We start from the raw sequence: 18,169 nt of genomic DNA, 5'->3' as shown, positions 1-18,169 counted from the left end.
ATTGGTGATATCTCTTCTACAGCATTCAGTTTAAACAATGGATAGAGAGAGAGTGAGAGAGAGAGAAAGAGAGAGAGCATGGAAGAGAGAGAGAAACAGGGTGAGAGCATAGAAGAGAGAGAAAGAGATTGATGAGAGTGAGAGAGAGAGAGAGAGGGAGGTCAAAAAGGCTCAGATCCTTCCATTTATTTTCCCTCTGTGTGCCTTTTCAGACCACACACTCACTGATCATTTCTCCGCCAGATTGTCGACAGCAAGTTGATTTACTCTTCTCAGAAATAGAGCACAAAAATTGACAGAGGCTTAAGATTTAAAAAAGAGCTTAACTCACAACACAGACGTACTGAACAAAAGAGTGAGATAGGAAGTAAAAAAGAGAGGTAGAGAGGGGCAGGTTGACAGACGAAGAGGAAGGTGAGTAAGAATGCTCCTCTTGGTGTGTGTGTCACCTGTTGATTTCTCATTAGTGTGTGTGTGTGTGTGTGTGTGTGAGAGTGATCTCCTTTCAGCTTTGAACTGAACAGTGAGTTTGATTCTGTGATAATAGTTGTGTGTGTTTCAATTGTCTGTCTCTCTTTTTCTCTTCCTGCTTTTCCAATTCTCCACTTTTCCCCTGATTGTGTACTTTTTACTTTTACACATTTCTGTCTGTAATACACTGGCTCACCCCCTGTCTCCCCTCTCCTCTCCCCTACCCTCTCTGCTCTCCTCTACCCTTTCCCCTCTCCTCTCCCCTACCCTCTCTGCTCTCCTCTACCCTTTCCCCTCTCCTCTCCCCTACCCTCTCTGCTCTCCTCTACCCTTTCCCCTCTCCTCTCCCCTACCCTCTAAACTTTCCCCTCTCCTCTCCCCTACCCTCTCTGCTCTCCTCTACCCTTTCCCCTCTCCTCTCCCCTACCCTCTCTGCTCTCCTCTACCCTTTCCCCTCTACTCTCCCCTACCCTCTCTGCTCTCCTCTACCCTTTCCCCTCTCCTCTCCCCTACCCTCTCTGCTCTCCTCGAAATGTTCCCCTCTACTCTCCCTTCTCCTCTCTCCTCTTCTCTTTTTTGCTCTCTCCATCAATATATAACTACCCCACCATTGCTGTCTGTCTTTTTCTCTCTTTCTCTATCTATATCCGCGTTAGCTAATACTATAGGGAATTTAACAACTCTAACTCTCACTCTGTTTTTCTGTGCATGTCTAGGGGGTTAAATCCTCTTACCTTCCACTTTCTAGCACATTCTCTGTAACAGTACGTTACTCTCATCCACTCTCTTTTGACCTCTTCTATCTACTGGGCTTTACAGTAAAATCTCTCTCTGTCTTCTTTTCTCCACCAGTTGATGTCTCTGGGAGGAAATGGCTCGTGGAGGGGCTCTGTCCCATCCTCCATCCCCCCTGCCTTCCTTTCTCACCTCTCCCCCAGTACTGACCTGGGAGTTGCCATCTTCCTCATCCTCACAGGTGAGTCAAATCTACCATCTGCCTACAACACATTCACCCCTAGCCACTATACCCCTATACCCTCTAACCACTGATAGAGATTTGAAAGGATTGGATTTTACACTACTTGTACTATAAGCAATATGGTGAAAAATCCTCAAAGCGTAGAGGGCAAGTTTGAGATATTACCATACTACATCAAATCATTTCAGATCTATACAAGTGTCTAGAGACTTGGGCATAGAGGCTCAGGATTGTTGGTTGATTTGAAATTAGGCATCTCTCATCACAGACGAGAGATTCAGTGTTGGTGTCAGTTAATGTCAGAATTTGGTTGGTATTCCTCCTGAGTAACTCACTGGTAGAATAATCAGAACATAATCTGTACAGTGTAGAAGTATTAGGCTTGGCTTAAGGTATATTTATGGGGGTGAAATTCTGTTCAGATAAATCAAGACTTAAAAACAATATGAACAAAATATAATTTGATCCCAGAGGACTGAAAGTTTTTCGATATATAAGCTGGGCAACAGCTTTTCACATCTTAATCATCGGAATCCAGAGCCCACGCAGATGGCTGAATGGGTTTACTTTGTTTCAACACAGATCTGTCATCCATCAGGATCAACCTTTCTGATCAAGTCAGTCAGTGATCTAACTCTCTATGACTGTTTCCATTACGGAGCTGTGGAGACAGACTGAATACAAAGTGTATTAGCATGGCAACCCCAGGGTCACACCAGAGAGGAGAGGATACACAGAGAGAAGAGAGGAGAGAGGACAGAGGAGAGAGGATACATAGAGAGAGGAAAGGAAAGAGGACAGGGGAGAAAGGAAAGGAAAGAGGATACATAAAGGACAGAGGATACATAGAGAGAAGAAATGTGAGAGGACAGGGGAGAAAGGAAAGGACAGAGGATACATAGAGAGATGAGAGAGGAAATGAGAGAGGAGAGTGGAAAGGAGAGAGGAAAGGTGAGAGGAAAGAAGAGAGGAGAGGACACACATGAGGAATCACAGCATGGAACATTCCATACCTGTTGCTCCCAATAATTACCTACACAACAAATCAAATGAGGCTATGAACAGCACCCTGCACCCCACTGGCCAGCCAGCCAGCCAGCAACCATGTCGATTCAGCTAGAGCATTTATTCACTTTGGATTGGTTCCCCGATGCTTCCAAAGCCGCATAGTGGGTTGAGGGGGTCAGGAAGGTAGCAGCGGATGAAATATTAAATGACAGACGGTTTACTGACCCTTATTATACCCAAGAGCAGACAGTGAGCTGGTCTGTCTCTATACTTCTATCTTTCTCTCTCTCCCCGTCGCTTCAAACCTCCTATCTCCCCGCTCCTCTCTTCCTTCTCTCCTCTCTTCTTCTCCAGGTGTAGTGTCCGTGGTTGGGAATGGCATAGTGCTGTTGGTTTACTGTAGAAAGAAGAAGAAACTCAGACCACCAGAACTCATGACTATTAACCTGGCCATCTGTGATTTTGGATACAGCCTCTTGGGGGCGCCATGCCTCATAATTTCCAGGTGAGCAATTCCTGTCAACCAATCTTCAATCCCCCATACTGATAGTATGAATATCAAACTAGACAGAATGATATGATGCAGATGTCTTTTATCCAGATCAATTGACAGTTTACACTCACATCCCATGAATCAGACAAAGTGCTTAGTGTTCCAACGACCAATGAACATGATCAGGTCATTAACTCCTCCTCTGGTCCACCAGTGTGTCCCATGGCTGGGTGTTTGGGGAAGCAGGGTGCCTGTGGTACGGGTTGCAGGGCTTTGTTTTTGGGATCGGCTCCCTCATCACCACCTGTCTCATCTCTCTGGACCGCTGCCTCAAGATCTGCAGCTTCAGATACGGTCAGTTCTTTTTGCTATCTTTTTGAGTCGTGTGTACATACTTATTATATTCTTCATTTGATACATTTCTTACATATTTTCCTTTGGGAAGACAATGATAAAGTGTTGTTGAATCCCAAAAACATTTAGCTTCCGTAGGCTACATTTATCCTTCATCCTTATCTGATATTTCTTCAAACATTTCAGTACATGAAATACATGTCTGATACTCAATTGAGAGAAGAAAAGGGGTGACACAAAATGATGTTGTTGACCCCTGACCCCTTTTAGTGGCCTCATTGACTTCCTGGTTTTCCCTGAGGCTTTCGTCAGTGGGTCAGAGCATAAATAAGGCCCTTGCTTTGAATATGCCCTTTATACTGTGCATGTCAGATGATTGATTTTGAACAGAATATTGAACAGAACCTCTGCATTCAATGATCTAATCTAAACATACACTATATATACAAAAATATGTGGACACCCCTTCAAATTAGTGGATTCGGCTATTTTAGCCACACCTGTTGCTGACAGGTGTATAAAATTGAGCACGCAGCCATGCAATCTCCATAGACAAACATAAGCAGGAGAATGGCCTCACTGAAGAGCTCAGTGACTTTCAATGTGGCACCGTCATAAGATGGCACCTTTCCAACAAGTCAGTTCATCAAATTTCAACCCTGCTAGAGCTGACCAGGTCAATTGTAAGTGCTGTTATTGTGAAGTGTGAAGTGGTTGGCCACCCAAGCTCACAGAACGAGATCGCCAAGTGCTGAAGCATGTCGCTCGTAAAAATCGTCTGTCCTCTGTTGCAAAACACACTACCGAGTTCCAAACTGCTTTTGGAAGCAAAGTCAGAGCAATAACTGTTTGTGGAGTAAAGCTTGCTGCCATTGGACTCTGGAGCAGTGTAAACTCTTCACCATCTGGCAGTCTGACGAACTAATCTTGTCAGGAGAACGCTACCTGCCCGAATGCATAGTGCCAACTGTAATGTTGGGTGGATGAGGAATAATGGTCAGGTTGTTTTTTTCCATGGTTCGGGCTAGGTCCCTTAGTTCGACTGAAGGGAAATCTTAATGCTACAGCATACAATGAATGATATTCTAGACGATTCTGTGCTTCCAACTTTGTGGCAGCCCTTTCTTGTTTCAGCATGACAATGCCACCATGCACAAAGCGAGGTCCATACAGAAACGGTTTGTTGAGATCGGTGTGGAAGAACATGACTGGCCTGCACAGAGCCCTGACCTTAACCCTTTGGAACACCTTTGGGATGAATTGGAACGCCGACTGCGAGCCAGGCCTAATCGCCCAACATCAGTGCCAGACCTCACTAATGCTATTGTGGCTGAATGGAAGCAAGGCCCTGCAGCAATGTTACTACATCTAGTGGAAAGCCTTCCCAGAAGAGTGGAGGCTGTTATAGCAGCAAAGGGGGCCCAATTCCATATTATTCAACTCCAACTCCATATTTGTCGTGTGGTCCAGTGCTGCAAGTGAAGACCTATTTAAGCTGCAGCTGGCCCAGAACAGAGCAGCACGTTTTGTTCTTCATTGTATTCAGAGTGCTGATATACATATGATGCATGCCAGTCTCTCTTGGCTAAGAGTTGAGGAGAGACTGACTGCAGCATCACTTCACTTTATAAGAAACATTCATGTGTTGAAAATCCCAAACTGTTTGCATTGTCAATTTACACACAGCTCTGACACACACACTTATCCCACCAGACATGCCATCAAGGGGTCTTTTCACAGACCCCAAATCCAGAACAAATTCAAGAAAGTGTACAATATTATATAGAGCCCTTGTTGCTTGGAACTTCCTTCCATCTCATATTGCTCAAATAAACATCAAACCTGGTTGTAAAAATCAGATAAAGCAACAGCTCAGGGCACAACACCTCTCCCCTATTTGACCTAGATAGTTTGTGTGTATGTTATTGATATGTAGGCTACGTGTGCCTTTAAAAACATGTATGTAGTTCTGTTCTTGAGCTGTTCTTGTCCATTGATGTTCTGTATTATGTTTCATGTTTTATGTGGACCACAGGGAGAGTAGCTGCTGCTTTTGCAACAGCTAATGGGGATCCAAATAAATACCAATGGCCATGATTTTGGAATGAGATGTTGGACGAGCAGGTGTCCACATACCTTTGGTCATGTAGTGTAGTTTATAATCTGTTTGTCTGTATGTCCGACTCTTTCTTCAAGCCCACGTTGTAGAGATAATTGGGGGCACTATTGTAAGAGCAGTTTTTGATATTTTTGATTGGTCCAGACTCCAGATTGATCTTGTTGACCTGGAGATGACTTTTCAGTTATGTAGACACTAGGCAGCAATGATGTTATTGTATTGCTGGTTAGGGGTAGTCACGCAGGTAACTATGGGAAAGGGAAGGTGGCCTAGTGGTTAGAGTGTTGGACTAGTAACCAAAAGGTTGCAAGATTGAATCCCGGAGCTGACAAGGTAGAAATCTGTCGTTCTGCCCCTGAACAAGGCAGTTAACCCACTGTTCCCAGGCCGTCTTTGAAAATTAGAATTTGTTCTTAACTGACTTGCCTAGTTAAATAAAGGTAGCACTTTTTTTTTAAAGAAAGGGTAATTGTCAGGCAGGGTTAATGTCTGGGATACCAACATGCAACACTACATAAAGAAATAGAAACCCGTAAATATCACACACAACCATTTCAACTACTAGCAACCATTTTCAGGGCTCACTTGCAACAGATACCTTGGTCTCAATGAGACTCCCTGCTAAAATAAATGAAAAATGTGCTTCACTTTATTCATATCCCTCTCCTATGTGTCTGGTTATAATATAGTACATGCTGGACAATCAGGTGTCTCTCAAAAAATATATCTTACCCAATGAGAATAAATAATGGTGAAATAAAAGAATAACATTCCTCCATCTCTCTCTACCAGGTCAGTGGATCGAGAGACGTCACATGTCCATGTCCATAGGGCTGGTGTGGATCTACTCTCTATTCTGGGCCTCCCTGCCTGTTTTTGGCTTCGGCAGCTACGGACCAGAACCCTTTGGGACCAGCTGCACCATCAACTGGTACTCCTGACTCTCTCTTATTAGACTCTGTTTTGGTGTTTTGGTGTTTTTTTTGTGTGTGTGTGTGTGTGTGTGTGTGTGTGTGTGTGTGTGTGTGTGTGCGTGCGAGTCTGCAGTTATTAAGGTATTCATCTCATCCAGCAGTAGCAATTCAGCCTGGGTATTTGAATTATTTTTAAATTTTACCTTTATTTAACCAGGCAAGTCAGTTAAGAACATATTCTTATTTTCAATGACGGCCTGGGAACAGTGGGTTAACTGCCTGTTCAGGGGCAGAACGACAGATTTGTACCGTGTTAGCTCGGGGGTTTGAACTCGCAACCTTCCGGTTACTAGTCCAACGCTCTAACCACTAGGCTACGCTGCCGTATGAGGTTATAAAAGTATGTATAAATATACATCTTCCTCTTTTCTTTGAGGTGGGGGATGAGGTCATCTTTGATCGACAGGCTCTACATCTTGCTGATCCTGATCATGTGCTTTTTTCTCCCCACACTGACCATCGTCGCCTCCTACATGACCATTCTGCTGACGGTGAGAGAAACTGCACCCAGCTGGCACAAAAAAGCTGATTCAGTAGGGGAGAGTCCAGGGAACTCAACTCAGACTCTACAGAAAACAGCATGCCATGTAACTCATTGATTGTCAATCAATCAATTGTCCTGGCATATTTTCAGTGGGGCACACTATAACGTATGGAATGCATGGTGCGTACAGTCCAGCAAGCATGATCTATTACCGTGATGGTGGACTCAATAGCTGTAGCCAACTGGTGGTCTAGCGAGCGTGGCCCTTGTGAATTTGTTTGTGTTTACTGACATGTCTCTCTGTGTAGGTTTACCGTTCTAGTCGCGCTCTGGCATCTATTCCCTCCTCAACTGTCATTCACACCAACAAAGACCTGAGACTCACAAAGGTATGTGGAAAGCAGACTATGTTAGAAGAAGCTTAGTTACTGACTTGAAATGAAAGATGTCGTAACATCTGCTTTATTCCAGGCAGAGGAACTACCAGGGAATAACTTTTGTATTAACATTGTAACAAGTGTGTAAGTACAGACAGCACATTATATCTTTCTGTTGTTTCATCTATTGTCTGTCTGTCCCAGATAGCAGCTGTGGTGTGCTCCACCTTCCTCTTATCCTGGACTCCCTATGCCATTGTCTCCCTCTACTCTGCCTTGGCCCCCAAGGAGGAGAATTGGGCCGGGGAGGCCATGCAGGGAGGAGGCCCCTCCATGGGGACTGGAGGATCCACTGGGATGGCCTCAGCCTTACCCAACATCCCCAGCATTATGGGTCTCCTCAATTGGACCTCCACGGAAAACTACGGAAGCGTCTACTACGACCCTGGAGAATCCTTGCGGGACGTGACCAACCCAGATCCATACTCCTATTCTGGCTTAGGCCACAGTCTGCCTGTTGCTTCCACGCGCAGTTCAGCCCCAGGCCAGGAGGGGGAGTCGGAGACAGGGAGCAACCGGCCGGTGTCCTGCCTGCCACCTATGGTGTCTCTGATACCAGCAATGTTTGCCAAGTCTCACTGCATGATTAACCCTTTCATCTACCAGATCATGAACAAGGAGTTCAGAGAGGACGTGTACGACATGCTGTTTGGGAGACAGAACGGGGAGAGGAGAATGCAGGGAAGAGCAGGGAGCTACTCTGACAGTAAGGAGTCTTTCATAGCTACAGGTGTGGACTGGACAGGTGCAGAATGACTGATAACTCACACATTTTCTTTCTCTCTTCTCCTCTTTCTCTCCTCAGCCCCCAAAGGCAGCCTCTCCTACTGCCACAGCTGGCGAGGGAGGAGCAACCCCAAGGCCATGCCCATGGTGGAGTTGGGGAAGAAAGAGAGGGCTGGCGACACCATCTCGGTAGGGTGGGACGCACTGGGCGTGGCCTCGCTGGACACACAGGTCAACATAGACGGGCAGAGTCTGAGCGAAGCAGGGAGAGAGCTGGGGGGTTCCACCTCTAGTAGTCTGATGACCGAGTGATAGATGGATAAGAGATGTTGAGAGGATGGAGGTGTTTAGGAGCAGAGACCTCTTTAAAAACAGATTTAAAATAAAACATGTTTTGTCTAAGAACAACCAGAGTATTGTATCATAGTGAGTGTTTTGAGTAGTGAGTCTTTTTTAAATGTAGCCAAAACATTAGTATTATTATATAACCAACAATTATGATATGTAAAATATACACTATGTTGTATTTTTTACATATTGTGTGTATTTTTTACCTTTATATCTAAGCACCAACAAGATGTCTGCTGCAGTTTTGAAAATGGTATTCCATCTTTTAGTTTAGTCTATGTTGTAGTTTTTTTGTTGTCTTTGTCAACACTGTCCTGATAGGCCTGTGGGTTATGGTTCACATTATAGTTTCACACAATAGAATAGTGTGTAAAATTGTATGTGTGTATTTTGTAACAAAATAAAATCGAGCCAAGTGGGAAAATCTTGTTGCCTATGGTGTGACCATAAAATTACATTCACAAGTGGAAATGTTCGTGATAACACCTCCCCAAATCGTGAACTAGGACTCTAAGAGGTCTTATGGAACTGTTCGTAGCCTACTGGGCACAGAAAACCAGCTACTTGTGTATTTACGGTAGCTTCCCAGCTCTGCAAATCTTGCAGCACTTGTTGTGTCTTGTGGCCACTTTGGAGCCAGAGAAGCGTTGACGGAAGACACTGGAATTATTTGTAATACATTAGAGATTTGCAGCATTTAACAGTACTTTCTCTCATATAGGCTGTATACCAAAACATTACTTTTCTGAAATACATTTGAGTGTTGTCGCCTGCGCATAGCCGTCGGACCGGCCTATTCGGCATTGTTTTTTGGGGCGCCCGTTATCCAGCAACAGAGCCAGACAGGAAGAGCGAGGGAACTTATTCTACGAGCCTCTTTAGACCGACCGGAGATAAATCGAGGAAACATTCGTAATTAGAAACAGTTACGTAACCTGGTATAGGTGGAACGTCACGCCTGGTATCGAACAACAAGTCAACTTTCAGCCTGTCATTATTTTATTTTTGTGATTTTATACGGAGAAAATTACCGTCCGTGTTCATGCCAGATCTGCAGCGCTTTAGTTTTCCATACCATAGTATGAATCCTTTGTTAGAGGCGAACTCGCTTCTCCAACATCAACAGCAGCAGAACCAAGGAGGACCGAGTCATCCGGATTCCCCCTCAGGCCTTCTACCCGAAGCCGTCTTCTGCTCGCCCGACCCGACATCTTTCTTCCTGGGCGACCATCCCGGACTGGGCTCGGAGACTCAGCCAGCGTTCGATTTCAGCACACCCTCACAAGCTTACCTGCATCTGAACCATAATAACCACTCTTATCACCGGTCTGTGCCCCAACCTCCTGCAGCGATGGCACTGAGGAACGACCTGGGCTCCAATATCAGTGTCCTAAAGACACTGAACTTACGGTTTCGATGCTTTCTGGCCAAAGTGCATGAACTTGAGCGAAGGAATAAGATTTTGGAGAAACAACTACAACAGGCGTTGGCTACGAAGAACAGCTGTGATGGAAGTTGTTCTGAAAGCGCTAGACGGGCCCATACCCAAGAAACAGGTGTACAGACCGGGTTTGTGGGAACTATCCCGCTCAGGCCCGGGTCACTCCCGTTCCAAAACACCAATAACTCTGCGAGACGACCCACTATCCTCACGCTTGAGTCCAATAACAAAGCTGAAACAAACCCCACCGAACCGAATCATAATCCGACCATCACGGTAAGCCTATCAACCCCGACAATCGACTCTCCAGCCGGGTCCAATTCAATCACCAACGGGAAAACGGTTTTCAGTACTGGCACTGGAACCCCCACCAACCCGCCTCCCCGGTTCCTCCCCGGTACTATCTGGTCCTACAACCATACCCGCAAGCTTGCTTCTGGCGTGGAGACGCGCGTCACCAGCCCCGGTGTGTCCTGGGTCCAGCCGGATGGGGTCGGGGTCCAGATTGATACCATTACCCCGGAGATCAGAGCCCTGTACAACGTCCTGGCCAAAGTCAAGAGGGAGAGAGATGAGTACAAACGCAGGTAAATAGGATCAACCTTTGTTGATTTATTCACCAAAGTAAGGCCTAATTAACGTGTGTGTGACGGGTGTAAAGGTGCATGGGGACCTAGAGTTGTGATTAAACGTCTCTTGGTAAAAGTCAGTTGATGTAACTTAGTGAAACTATAATAGGCGTACATGTATTATTTTGCTCATGCCACTTGGGTGAAGTGAAAGGCCCTGTTACAACAGATGGCCTCTGAGAGCAGCTGTGTCCTGCCTGTGTTCTGTCTATTTCTGCCACAGCCCACACCATTCTTATTGCTAGAGATGCAAAGGGCAGCTGGGGGGAAATACCAAACATTATCAGACCATAACTGACTCAGAATGAAGTCATGTAACTGAGATCCAACACAGGAAGGCTCTGTCTCAACAATCAAACCAATGCTTTTGACGTTCAAAGACCTTTGAACTCTTGAGTTTCCCACTAGCTAGTGGACTCCAGACCTAGGTCAGGGTATGCTTGATTTAGCTGTTTGTACTTTTGGGATTACTGCATTGATTTTGTACTTTTGAGACTATTCCATTTGAACCAGGCAAACTATATATAAATCAAGCACAGCTCAAGTATTTGAAGATTTGACTTATGGTTTGGGGAAAGAATATCTACTTAGTGCCCCTTTAGAAAAAAAGGGTAATGGGCCAAACACAGTGACAGGAATCTGATGCAGAGACCACCACCACCTCTGCACGTTTGAAATGGCTGCAGTTTGTATTCTATGACAGAACTAGAACCCGGGCGGCTGATTTGTGGCACTATTAACAGCAGGGCTGTGGCTTTGATTCACACTGCACAGGTCACATAGACATGGTCTATACTGAAGGTATGACCATATGTTGATTTGGATAAATATATCTCAGCGAAAATGCCATACCCAATGAATGTAAGGTGATAGACAAGCATGTATGTCCCATTAGGAAGGCTGGGTAGGGTCAGGGACAAGGGACCTGGGACAAGTGTGTGTTTGTGGCTGTTTTGTTTGTTTATTGTGATTTCATGAGGCATGTGACCTTACTGCCACCTCCAAGTGAGTCAAGTCCAGGCTTGTTTCACCTTCAGACATCCATATATCTGATAGCATCTGTACTGCACAGTCATTGATGTGATTTAGGCCTCCAGTGTAGTGAAAGATTGTTATCTCTGTCATGAGTCTGTTGTTGTAGTAATGCAGTTAAATCTACCTGCAGGCAACATGTAGAGAGAGGGAAACCCACAGGACTATTAATTCACTTCAAGAAGGTAGTTTCACTATAAGATACAGTGCCTTGCGAAAGTATTCGGCCCCCTTGAACTTTGCGACCTTTTGCCACATTTCAGGCTTCAAACATAAAGATATAAAACTGTATTTTTTTGTGAAGAATCAACAACAAGTGGGACACAATCATGAAGTGGAACGACATTTATTGGATATTTCAAACTTTTTTTAACAAATCAAAAACTGAAAAATTGGGCGTGCAAAATATTGTTCATGTTTTTATTTTATTTTTACGGATGGCCAGGGGCACACCCCAACACTCAGACTAGAGGTCGTCCTACGGCAGGGCCGATTTAATTAGGGCCGATTTCAACTTCTCATAACAATCGGTAATCTGCCTTTTTGGATGCCGATTATGGCTGATTACATTGCAATCCACGAGGAGACTGCGTGGCAGGATGACAACCTGTTACCGAGTGCAGCATCAAAAGGACCTTGTGGCTGCAAGGAACCAAGGTAGGTTCCTAGATGGCATTAAACTTATCTTATAAAAAACATTCAATCTTAACATAATCACTAGTTAACTACACATGGTTGATGATATTACTAGTCTAGCTTGTCCTGCGTTGCGGGGCGGCAGGGTAGCCTAGTGGTTAGAGCGTTGGACTAGTAACCGCAAGGTTGCAAGTTCAAACCCCCGAGCTGACAAGGTACAAATCTGTCGTTCTGCCCCTGAACGGGCAGTTAACCCACTGTTCATAGGCCATCATTGAAAATAAGAAATTGTTCTTAACTGACTTGCCTGGTTAAATAAAGGTAAAATAAAAATAAAAAATATAATCAAGGCGGTGCCTGTTAATTTATCATCGAATCACAGCCTACTTCAACTTACCAAACGGGTGATGATTTAACAAAAGCACATTTGTGAAAAAAAGCACAATCGTTGCACAAATGTACCTAACCAAACACATCAATGCCTTTCTTAAAGTTAATACACAAATATATATTTTTAAACCTGCATATGTAGTTAAAATAAATTAATGTTAGCAGGCAATATTAACTAGGGAAATTGTGTCACTTATCTTGTGTTCAGTGTAAGCAGAGTCAGGGTATATGCAGCAGTTTGGGCCGCCTGGCTCGTTGCAAACTGTGTGAACCATTTCTTCCTAACAAAGACCAAAATTAATTTGCCAGAAGTTTACATAATTATGACATAACATTGAAGGTTGTGGAATGTAACAGCAATATTTAGACAAAGGGTTGCCACCCGTTAGATAAAATACGGAACGGTTCTGTATTTCACTGAAATAATAAACGTTTAATAAACGTTTCGTTTTCGAAATGATAGTTTCCGGATTTTACCATATTAATGACCTACGGCTTGTATTTGTGTGTTTATTATATTATAATTAAGTATATGATTTGATAGAGCAATCTGACTGAGCCGAGGTAGGCAGCAGCAGGCTTGTAAGCATTCATTCAAACAGCACTTTACTGCATTTGCCAGCAGCTCTTAGCAGTGCTTGAATGCACAGCGCTGTTTATGACTTCAAGCCTATCAACTCGCGAGATTAGGCTGGCAATACTAAAGAGCCTATACGAACATCCAATAGTCAAAGGTATATGAAATACAAATGGTATAGAGAGACATAGTCCTATAATTCCTATAATAACTAGAACCTAAAACTTCTTACCTGGGAATATTGACTCATGTTAAAAGGAACCACCAGCTTTCATATGTTCTCATGTTCTGAGCAAGGAACTGAAACGTTAGCTTTCTTACATGGCACAAATTGCACTTTTACTTTCTTCTCCAACACTGTGTTTTTGCATTATTTAAACCAAATTGAACATGTTTCATTATTTATTTGAGACTAAATAGATTTTATTTTATTTATTATTATTATGTATTATATTAAGTGTTCATTGTTCATTCAGTATTGTTGTAATATATATATATATATATATATATACAAAATCGGTATCGGCTTTTTTGGGTCCTCCAATAATCGGTATCGGTGTTGAAAAATCATAATCGGTCGACCTTTAACTCAGACATCATTCAGAAACTAAGCATTTGTGTTTAGTGAGTCTGACAGGTCAGAGGCAGTAGAGATGACCAGGAATGATCTCTTGATAAGTGTGTGAATTGGACCATTTCTGGCCCGCTAAGCATTCAAAATGTAACGAGTACTTTTGGGTGTCAGGGAAAATGGATGGAATAAAAACTACATGCATTTTCTTTAGGAATGTAGTGAAGTAAAAGTTACCCAAAAAAAACTACTTAAATAGTACTTTTAAAGTGTTTTTACTTAAGTACTTTACACCACTGTACCCTCTTACTGTCTCCTCCCTTATTTTCCTGACCTGCTCTGTCCTGTATTATCATCCCCCCTTCACCTCTCTCTCTCTGTCTCTGTCTTTCTCTCTCTCTGTCTCTCTCTGTCTCTCTCTCTGTCTCTCTCTCTCTGTCTCTCTCTGTCTCTCTCTCTGTCTCTCTCTCTCTCTCCTCTCTCTCTGTCTCTCTCTCTCTGTCTCCGTCTTTCGCTCTCTCTGTCTCTCTCTCTCTGTCTCCTCTCTCTCTGTCTCTCTCTCTCTGTCTCTCTCTCTCTGTCTCCTCTCTCTCTGTCTCTCTCTCTCTGTCTCTCTCTCTGTCTCCTCTCTCTCTGTCTCTCTCTCTCTGTCTCTCTCTCTCTCTCTGTCTCTCTCTGTCTCTCTCTGTCTCTCTCTGTCTCTCTCTGTCTCTCTCTCTCTCTGTCTCTCTCTGTGTCTCTCTCTCTCTGTCTCTCTCTCTCTCTCTCTCTGTCGTCTCTGTCTCTGTCTCTCTCTGTCGTCTCTGTCTCTGTCTCTCTCTGTCTCTGTCTCTCTCTGTCTCTCTCTGTCTCTCTCTGTCTCTCTGTCTCTCTATGTCTCCTCTCTCTCTGTCTCTCTCTCTCTCTCTCTCTCTGTCTCTCTCTCTCTGTCTCTTTCTCGCTCTCTCTCATCAAATTAAATGCGGCTTTATTGGCATGGGAAACATCTTTACATTGCCACAGCAAGTGAGACAAACAGTAAACGAAGAAGTGAGAATACATAAAACAATGTCACCAAAAACGATTAGAAATTAACAGTAAGCATTGCACTCACAAGGTTTTGAAAAATATATTTTTTAATGTTTTGTGTTATATATCAGCTATGTACAGTGTTATATCAATGTGCATATGGTTGTAGTGCGAATAGTAGGGGAAGATAAATCAACATAAATATTGGTGGTATTTACAATGTTTTTTTGTGCTGCACTTCTCTCATGGCAACGGGCCCAAAGTTCAGGAAGTTCAGCTCAGTTTCCACCTCATTTTGTGGGCATTATGCACATAGCCAGGTCTGTCTATGGGGATACATTTTGGGTCAGTCACAGTGGTCAGGTATTCTGTCACTGTGTACTCCATGTTTAGGGCCAAATAGCATTTAGCTGTCAGAGCCTTACTGATCATTGCACCTGTACACAGCCCATCTGTAAATAGCCCACCCAACTACCTCATCCCCATGTTGTTATTTATTTATATATATATATATATATTTTTTTTTTTTCATTTTTGCACCCCAGTACCTCTACTTGCACATTCATCTTCTGCACACTTATCACTCCAGTGTTTAATTGCTAAATTGAAATTATTTGACCACTATGGCCTATTTATTGCCTTACCTCCCTAATCATACTACATTTGCACACACTGTATATAGATTTTTCTATTATATTATTGACTGTGTGTTTGTTTATTCCATGTGTAACTCTCTGTTGTTTGTGTCGCACTGCTTTGCTTTATCTTGGCCAGGTCACAGTTGTAAATGAGAACTTGTTCTCAACTAGCCTACCTGGTTAAATAAAGGTGAAATAAAAAACACAGGTTTTTTTGGGGTTGATTCTTTCCAGTGTGTCAAATAGTTATCCATTTGCTTTCTTATGATTTGTTTTGGTCTAAATACGTTTCTGTCCTCGGGCTCTGTGAGGTCAGTTTGTGTTTGTGAACAGAGACTCAGAATCAGCTGGCTGAGGGGCCCCTTCTCTAGGTTCATCTCTCTGTAGGTGAGGGCTTTGTGGTGGAATGTGTGGGCATCGCTTCCTTTTAGGTGTTTGTAGAATTTAACAGCTCTTTTCTGCACTTTGATAACTAGTGGGTGTAGTCCTAATTCTGCTCTGCATGCATCATTCTGGGTTTTGCGTTACACACAAAGTAATTTGTTACAGAATTCTGCAGGCAAAATCTCAATTGGGTTTGTCCCATTTAATGAATTCTTGATTGGTGAGTGGACCCCACCCAGACCTCACAACCATAGAGGGCAATGGGTTCTGTTACTGATTGGGATGTCAAGCTTTATGCTCTTTTTGATGGGGTAGAAGGTCCTTCTTGCCTTGTCTGTCAGATTGTTCACAGCCTTGTGGAAGTCAGCTGTGGTGCTGATGTTTAGTCCGAGGTCAACATAACTATTTGTGTGCTCTAGGGCAACACTATCTAGATAGAATTTGTATTTGTTGTCATGGCTTCTGGACCTTTTTTAGAACACCATTCATTTAGTCTTACTGAGATTCACTTTCAGGGCCCAAGTCTGACAGAATCTGTGCAGAAGATCTAAGTGTTGCTGTCGGCCCTCCTTGGTTGGGGGCAGAAGCACCAGATCATCTGCAAACAGTAGACATGTGATTTGTGAGTCCAGTATGGTGAGGCCTGGTGCTGTAGGCTGTTCAAGTGCCTTTGCAAAAAGCTTTTTTGAAATCAACAAAGCATGAGAAGACTTTGCTTTATTTTGGTTTGTTTGTCAGTAAGGGTGTGCAGGGTGAATACGAGGAAATGATGGAGTCTGCTGTTGATGATGGTGCAGAGGATTTTTCAGATTTTGCTGTTGATGCAGATTCCACTATAATTATTGGGGTCAAATTTGTCTCCACTTTGTGGATTGGGATGATCAGACCTTCGTTCCAAATATTGGGGAAGTTGCCAGTGCTGAGGATGATGTTGAAGAGTTTAAGAATAGCCTATTTGTGGTTTGTATATTTAATAATTTAGTTTAGTATACCATCAACACTACAGGCCTGTAGCTCATCCAATGTAATTGGAGAATCCAGTGGGTTCTGGTAGTCTTTCATAGCTGATTCTAAGTTTAGTAAATGGTCATGTATATGTTTTTGCTGTTTGTTAAACAACTGAAAAGATGGTAGAAGTGTTTTATCCATACATCTCCATTTTGGATAGATAACTCTTTGTGTTGTTGTTTGTTATAGAGCCAATAAGATAGGAGAAGTGTTTTATCCAGACATCTCCATTATGGATAGATAACTCTTTGTGTTGTTGTTTGTTATAGAGCCAATAAGATGGGAGAAGTGTTTTATCCAGACATCTCCATTTTGGATAGATAACTCTTCGTGTTGTTGTTTGTTATAGAGCCAATAAGATGGGAGAAGTGTTTTATCCAGACATCTCCATTTTGGATAGATAACTCTTCGTGTTGTTGTTTGTTATAGAGCCAATAAGATGGGAGAAGTGTTTTATCCAGACATCTCCATTTTGGATAGATAACTCTTTGTGTTGTTGTTTGTTATAGAGCCAATAAGATGGGAGAAGTGTTTTATCCAGACATCTCCATTATGGATAGATAACTCTTTGTGTTGTTGTTTGTTATAGAGCCAATAAGATGGGAGAAGTGTTTTATCCAGACATCTCCATTTTGGATAGATAACTCTTTGTGTTGTTGTTTGTTATAGAGCCAATAAGATAATCCAGACATCTCCATTTTGGATAGATAACTCTTTGTGTTGTTGTTTGTTATAGAGCCAATAAGATGGGAGAAGTGTTTTATCCAGACATCTCCATTATGGATAGATAACTCTTCGTGTTGTTGTTTGTTATAGAGCCAATAAGATGGGAGAAGTGTTTTATCCAGACATCTCCATTATGGATAGATAACTCTTTGTGTTGTTGTTTGTTATAGAGCCAATAAGATGGGAGAAGTGTTTTATCCAGACATCTCCATTATGGATAGATAACTCTTCGTGTTGTTGTTTGTTATAGAGCCAATAAGATGGGAGAAGTGTTTTATCCAGACATCTCCATTATGGATAGATAACTCTTTGTGTTGTTGTTTGTTATAGAGCCAATAAGATGGGAGAAGTGGTTTCTCCATACATCTCCATTATGGATAGATAACTCTTCGTGTTGTTGTTTGTTATAGAGCCAATAAGATGGGAGAAGTGTTTTATCCAGACATCTCCATTATGGATAGATAACTCTTTGTGTTGTTGTTTGTTATAGAGCCAATAAGATGGGAGAAGTGTTTTATCCAGACATCTCCATTATGGATAGATAACTCTTCGTGTTGTTGTTTGTTATAGAGCCAATAAGATGGGAGAAGTGTTTTATCCAGACATCTCCATTATGGATAGATAACTCTTTGTGTTGTTGTTTGTTATAGAGCCAATAAGATGGGAGAAGTGTTTTATCCAGACATCTCCATTATGGATAGATAACTCTTTGTGTTGTTGTTTGTTATAGAGCCAA

General features: G+C 42.8%; 2 protein-coding genes across 8 annotated transcripts in view; both read left to right on the top strand.

Moving 5' to 3' along the window:
- The first annotated feature begins 126 nt into the window (after positions 1 to 126).
- On the top strand, positions 127 to 8,799 carry LOC118366569 (melanopsin-B-like). Its single transcript, XM_035749183.2, has 9 exons — positions 127 to 414; positions 1,324 to 1,447; positions 2,813 to 2,963; positions 3,166 to 3,305; positions 6,217 to 6,355; positions 6,775 to 6,889; positions 7,191 to 7,271; positions 7,464 to 8,025; positions 8,125 to 8,799. Exons 2-9 carry the CDS (start codon positions 1,327 to 1,329, stop codon positions 8,355 to 8,357), a joined length of 1,542 nt encoding a protein of 513 aa, XP_035605076.1. The 5' UTR covers positions 127 to 414; positions 1,324 to 1,326; the 3' UTR covers positions 8,358 to 8,799.
- Positions 8,800 to 9,017: 218 nt separating this feature from the next.
- Positions 9,018 to 18,169, top strand: part of LOC118367902 (non-homologous end joining factor IFFO1-like) — a 36,260-nt gene continuing 27,108 nt past the window's right edge. For all 7 annotated transcript variants that reach the window (XM_035751629.2, XM_052489219.1, XM_052489220.1 and 4 more), the window contains exon 1: positions 9,018 to 10,421. In XM_035751629.2, coding sequence (XP_035607522.1) covers positions 9,436 to 10,421 — 986 coding nt within the window. In that variant the 5' untranslated portion in view covers positions 9,018 to 9,435. The remainder of the gene's footprint in view (positions 10,422 to 18,169) is intronic.

This window comes from Oncorhynchus keta, chromosome 31 (genome assembly GCF_023373465.1).
Source record: "Oncorhynchus keta strain PuntledgeMale-10-30-2019 chromosome 31, Oket_V2, whole genome shotgun sequence".
NCBI lineage: Eukaryota > Metazoa > Chordata > Actinopteri > Salmoniformes > Salmonidae > Oncorhynchus > Oncorhynchus keta.
Note: the sequence above shows the minus strand (reverse complement) of the source record. Positions and strands in the feature narration are given on the sequence as shown.